This window comes from Pan troglodytes, chromosome 1 (assembly GCF_028858775.2).
Source record: "Pan troglodytes isolate AG18354 chromosome 1, NHGRI_mPanTro3-v2.0_pri, whole genome shotgun sequence".
NCBI classification, from domain to species: Eukaryota; Metazoa; Chordata; class Mammalia; order Primates; family Hominidae; genus Pan; species Pan troglodytes.
In genome coordinates, this window is record NC_072398.2 from 99515088 (window position 1) to 99520875 (window position 5788).

Consider the following 5788-nt stretch of genomic DNA (forward strand, 5'->3'; position numbering starts at 1 on the left):
ACAAAAATCAGCCGAATGTGGTGGCGTGCACCTGCTATTCCAGCTACTTGAGAGGCTGAGGCAGGAGAATCGCTTGAACCCGCGAGGCGGAGGTTGCAGTGAGCCAAGATCGCGCTACTGCACTCCAGCCTGGGCGACAGAGCAACTCCGTCAAAAAAAAAAAAAAAAAAAAAAAAAAAAAGGAGCTAAAGAAGGGAGAGGTGTCGATGGGACAACGAGACTTCCCAGGAGGCTTGTTGTAGAGGCAGTGGCCAGGTCCTGAGAGATGAGATGTTTTTTAAATTATGTAGCGGAATGGGGAGAGAGTAACGGAGAAGCGCATGAAAGAGAGAAAAGCACGAAAATCTGCAGACGTTCGAGAATAAAGCAGAGAAAATAGTATGAGTGTTTTTACATAAAAAAATATAAGAAGTACAATGGTTGTCAGCAGGCTTTTTGGTCGTGTAGTGGTCAATACTTGCAGCTGTGGTTGCCGCAACCTGGGTTCTAATCTGAGTCACAGTAGTGTTTTCTCTCCTGCGATTGTAGCTAAAAGACCTGTCGTTTGCTTTGCCTTTAATCCTAGCAGCCTCCAGAGAGCGGAGTAAACCGCTGGCCCGGAAGGGCGCCAGCTTCTGGAGTTTAGCCCACAGTGCGTAAACTAGGGGGCGGCCTGGCCAAAATGAAAACTTGGACATGCTCTTTGTCTCACAATGGAGCAGAAAAAATTCCCATAGGTGAAGATGCCGCCTCTCAAGGGCCCTTTGTCTGTAGCTTCCACTGATGAAATAATACGGTTATAGTCTCATCTGGTAGAGAAAACGGCTGTATCAGTGGGATTTTTTAAAAACACAAAACGAGAACGAGCTTTTAATGAGTTTACAATAAAATCTAAACTAGTTGTCATGGTTTACACCGGCTTGCCTCCATTCCCCATCCGCTAATTTTTATGAGAACAGTAAATTATTACTATTACTATTATTTTTGAGATGTAGTCTTGTTCTGTCACCCAGGCTGGAGTGCCATGGCTCAATCTCGGCTCACTGCAAGGTCCCGTTTCCCGGGTTCAAGCAATGAGAACAGTAAATAAACTACAGTTCACATAAAGTGCATAAATCTTTAGTGCAGTTCGTTTATTTTTGATGAATGTAATCACCACCCAGCTCAAGTTATAGAAAATTGCCATCATCTGAGAAAGGCCTGTTAGAGCCCCTTTCCAGGCAATTCCCACCCTGTGTCCTCTTAGTTAATCACTATTCTGATGTCTATTCACATAGGTTACAATTGCCTGTTCTTAAAGTTCACATGAGTGAATGGACATATCTTTTGTATCTGGCCTTTTTTCTGCAGGTATGTTCATTATACTCATGAGATATATCCACGTAGTTTCATAGATCACTTCTCAATTTTGGTGTTATTGAATTCTTGTGATGAATATTCTTCTACAGGTCTTTTTGTGCACTTGAGATTCATGGAAGTACTTCAATTGCTGGGTCATGACCTGAGTACAAGTTTAACATTAGTATAAATTGCCAGTCTTCTAGAATGTTTTTTCACCAGCAATGACAGTTGAAGTGGCACCAAATTCTTGTCAGCATTTGGTGTACTAACTTTTTAAAATGTAGCTATGCTCTCAGACCAAACTGGCCAACATGGCGAAACCCCATCTCTACTAAAAATATAAAAATTAGCCAGGCATGGTGGCATGCACCTGTAGTCCCAGCTACTCAGGAGGGGGAGGTTGCAGTGACTCAAGATTGCACCAATCGCACCATTGCACTCCAGCTTGGGTGAGAGAGACCCTGTCTCAGAAAAAAAAAAAAAAAAAGTAGCCACACACTGGTGATTGGTTAGTGGTATCTCAGTGTGGAATTAATTTGTACTTGCCTAATGAGCAATACTATGAAGCATATTTTCTTATGGCTTCCAGCATATAAGAAATTCTCCTTTGCAAAGGCCTATTCGAATATTTTGCCCGATTTTATTTGGCTTAGCTCTATATTACTGATTTATGAAAGTTCTCTTATATATTCAGGAGTTGAGTCATTTTTCAAATAAATATATTGCAAATGACTTTTCCCAGTCAGTGACTTGACTGACAACTGAAAGCTGTCAACTGAAAAATCACACAATTTATAAATTTAGAAAGGAGATTTTATTTTTTTATAAAGGGTTACAGCCTGCAAGTGGCCATTCTGACAGACTGGGAGGCATAGCTTCCTGCTGAAACCCGAAAAGTAGGTTTCCAGGGAGGGGAGGGCGAATAGTGATTTACGTTGATCTGGTTGGCCACATATACATATTCAACAGGGAATAGGGGGAGCTCTGAATATTTGTGAAGGGATCCTGCTGCATGCATGCTGAGTAAACATGCCTGTTACATGCAACCCATGTTCACTTTGGGGTGGAGACAACATTTAAATACATTATAATTAGGCCCTATGCTTCAAAAGGTGAAGCAGGGACACAAAGGCAATCAAGTGCATAGATTCTGTAAACTGTCCAGAACCAGCCCACGGCCAGTGGTCTCTTATCAAGAGAAAACTACTGAAATCAGTCTCTTGTCCAATCAAAGCAGTAGTTATGGCTTGTGTAGGGAGGGCTCAGTCAGTTTATGGTAATAGGTGAGCTGCAAGTGCTTCAGCATTGCTTATCTCAAGGCCAGTGCTTGTTTAGCTAGAGAAAAAAAGGAAGAAGAAAAAAAACTGGCAATTAGAACACAGTGCCTACTGCCACACACATACCACCAAATCCTGCACTCCAAGCTTCTCCTTCTGCACCCTGGACTCCCAACCTCCAGTTAGACAATGCACATCTTCCCACACCTGCCTCAGGCTCCATCAGGCCACTGTGCCTCCCATAGCAACCAGGCCAGGGGGGATCTTGATTCCTATTACGTTTCTGAAGAAGGTGGTCAGGGGGTGTGGAGGATGTAGGTGGGAGGGGGTGAGGTTGAGGGCAGAAGTACACTGTGGTCTTCTGTCTTCTACCTCATTGGCCCAGGTGCTGCTCTCCCTCCGGTTGTCTGCTTTCAGCCCTTCGTGGGAAATCAGGTCTGCACCCTGATCTTCCTGACTCTCATTTTTTGAGGAATCTGAATGGATGAGACGTCGCTCTTGTCCCACAGGTTCTGTCCAAAAGGTGCCCTCCTCTCTACTTGCTCGGGGGCCTGCCCTCTGAGCTCTGGCACTCAGGCTGGGATGCCGCCCAGTACAGAGGCTCTGCAGCCCTGCAGGGGTCTGACTGTTCCACACCAGCGGGATACAGGCCACAGGGCATGCTGTGGTGGAAAAGCATTCAGAGGTGTGGGCTGAAGGCTTCTCTTTCCACAGTCCCTTTGAAGATGCCATGGAAGTAAGCACCCCTTTGAGGAACAAGGTGGCCCAAGGCCTGGCTTCACATGCAGGCTCTTGTGTCCCAGTGGGTCCTCTCTGTGCCTGGTATAGCCGACTGCTTCACACATCTTACCCGGTTTCCTCTCCTCCACCAACCAAGCTCCTCCTCGACCCCCTTGCTCAGCTGTCCTTAGGACAGCGAGATCCCCAGCCCTTGGAAAAGCCCCATCTCCAGTGCTTGGGGAGGGAGTTGGGTTCAGGTCTTCTAACCACAGAAGAACAGAGAACCTGAGGCAGGAGGGAATCCCTTCCCTTGCTGGGTCTCTTGGCACAGCCCATCTAGGGGTCTGGGCCAGGGTCCAGGTATCCTCTACCCTCCTTGAGGACCTGAGTTTTCAGGTCCCCGGGGTTTGTCAACGTAGAGTCTTTCCCACTGTTCATCTGGGAACTGTAGGAATATCCCATGGGGCCCTCTCTTACTCATTAGAGACACCCAGAAAGTACTCCTGCAGAAACTGGGTGCAGTGTACCAGACCACAATAATTCTAATTACAGGATGTGGAGGTCAGATACGTTTTGTGACTATTTTCTCTCTGTCTGTGGCTTGCTTGCCTTTTCACTTTCTTAGTGGTATCTTTTGATGAGAAGGTATGGCTAATGTTGATGAAGTCTAATTTATCATGTCTTTTATATATATTTTTTCAGTGTCCTACTTGTTGGTAGGCTAATCTTTACCTACAGAGTATCCTTGAAATGCTTTATATCTTTAACTTTTAAGTTTTGGTGTATAATGCACCTCAAATTACTTTTGTATGTAGTGTGAGGGAGAATAACATTGTTGGTCTCCCTCACTTCCATATGAAAGTCCATTAATTGAAATGATTTATTTTCTTCTATTGAACTGCTTTCATTGAAAGCTCATTTATTGACTGTATGGCTATGGATCAGTTTCAGGTCTCTTAACTCAGTCTGTTTATCTATTTGTCCCTCCTGATGCCTTGTCTATAATAGCGTATAGTAAGCCTTGAAGTCAGATAGTACAAGTCCTTGTTCTTTTGCACACATTGCAATAACTGAGTCTGGATTTAGTCCCGTTAGTCTGAGTGGGACTAATGCCACTATAAAAGGGACCCCAGGGAGCTCTCTCTGCCCCCTGAGGATACAATGAGAAGGTGGCAGTCTACAACCAGAAAAAAGTCCCTCATCATAACCCTACCATGTTGGCACCTTGATCTCGGACTTCCAACCTCCAGAACTGTGAGAAATAAATTCTGTTGTGAATTAGCCACCCAGTTTATGGTACATAGTTATGGAAGCCCGAACTAAGACAGAGATGGAATCCCATGGAGGGTCTCTAATTTGCTGAGCTGGTCATCAGGTGGGATGTTGCAAGTTAGAAACAAGAAGAGCTGACATTTTGTGCATATGAAAGAAGATAGTGGACAGGCCCATTGTCGTCGGCTTTGTCCGCCTTGGCGAACTGGAGACGGAAGCTAGATTCACCTTCGACAGCCACGGGAGGACCGGGAGGACCTCCAGAGGAGGTTAGGTCGACCTCATGGTAACTTTAGATCCTGAAAACTCACAGGATTTTTCTTGTCTTCCCTTTGATCTCTCTTCCGCCTACTCAACAGGACAGGACTCACCGCCTTTCTTTCCCGTCAGAAAGGGATCCCTTCCGGACAGGACAGAAGTGAGCAGATGGTTTCCCCTACGTGTCTTTCCGGGCCTGGGCGTCTCAGGAGCTCAGGCTGACCTGAGACCTAACTCCTGGCAAGTGGGACCAGCAGGAGCCTGGAAGAGCGCGCGCAACGGGGTGGAGGTTGGGCGCCGGGAGTGGAGAACCGCAGTCAAATCCTCTTCTTCCCCGCGCACCGCGCACCTGCCCCCGGGGATGCCGAACGAATTGGCCCATAAAGCTTCTCTGCAACGGAAAGAAGCCTGAAGCTCCAGGAGGTGCGAGAGGAGCCTCGTTGAGCGAGCCCAGCCCTCTGCCCGGCTGGCCCTGGTCAACAGGCTCGGAAGAGGCCGATTTGGAGGACAGAACGGAAGAAAAGACCTAAAGGTTTCGAATCTCATGATGTGGAGATGTTAGGTCCGACTGTGAGGGGGAGCGAGGGTGTCTCGAGCTGGATCCACCCTTGAGCCTTCACCTGGAGAGTCCTCTGCACAAGTTCAGAGAGAAGGACTACGCGCAGCAATGGTTCTCAACAGGGGGCAACTTCGCCCTCACATGCCTCTCCCAACCCCGCTGGGACACTAGGCCGCGGCTGGGGGAAGTGGGAGGGAGAATGTTATCCCCCTGGCATGTGTCTAGTCAGCGGAGGAGACAGATGCTGCTAAACACCTTGCAATCCACGGCGGGAGGGCCCCTCCCCCACCCCGAAGTAGCCATTCCGCAGAGGTGGAGAAACTCGCGTGTAGATCAATGCCCACGCACTTGGCCGACGGAAATCACGAATTGGTGACCAATT

The 5788-nt window shown here is 47.2% G+C and overlaps 1 protein-coding gene across 1 annotated transcript; it reads right to left on the reverse strand.

Moving 5' to 3' along the window:
• Positions 1-2133: 2133 nt before the first annotated feature.
• LOC129388403 (protein FAM231D) lies at positions 2134-3911 on the reverse strand. The gene has a single exon (XM_055078605.2). The coding sequence runs from the start codon at positions 3327-3329 to the stop codon at positions 2820-2822; it is 510 nt and encodes a 169-aa protein (XP_054934580.1). The 5' UTR covers positions 3330-3911; the 3' UTR covers positions 2134-2819.
• Between the last annotated feature and the right edge of the window lie 1877 nt (positions 3912-5788).

What these genes read in the sequence shown, in the direction of transcription:
- LOC129388403 (XM_055078605.2), bottom strand. Translation starts at nt 3,329, where the DNA reads ATGGCATCTTCAAAGGGACTGTGGAAAGAGAAGCCTTCAGCCCACACC.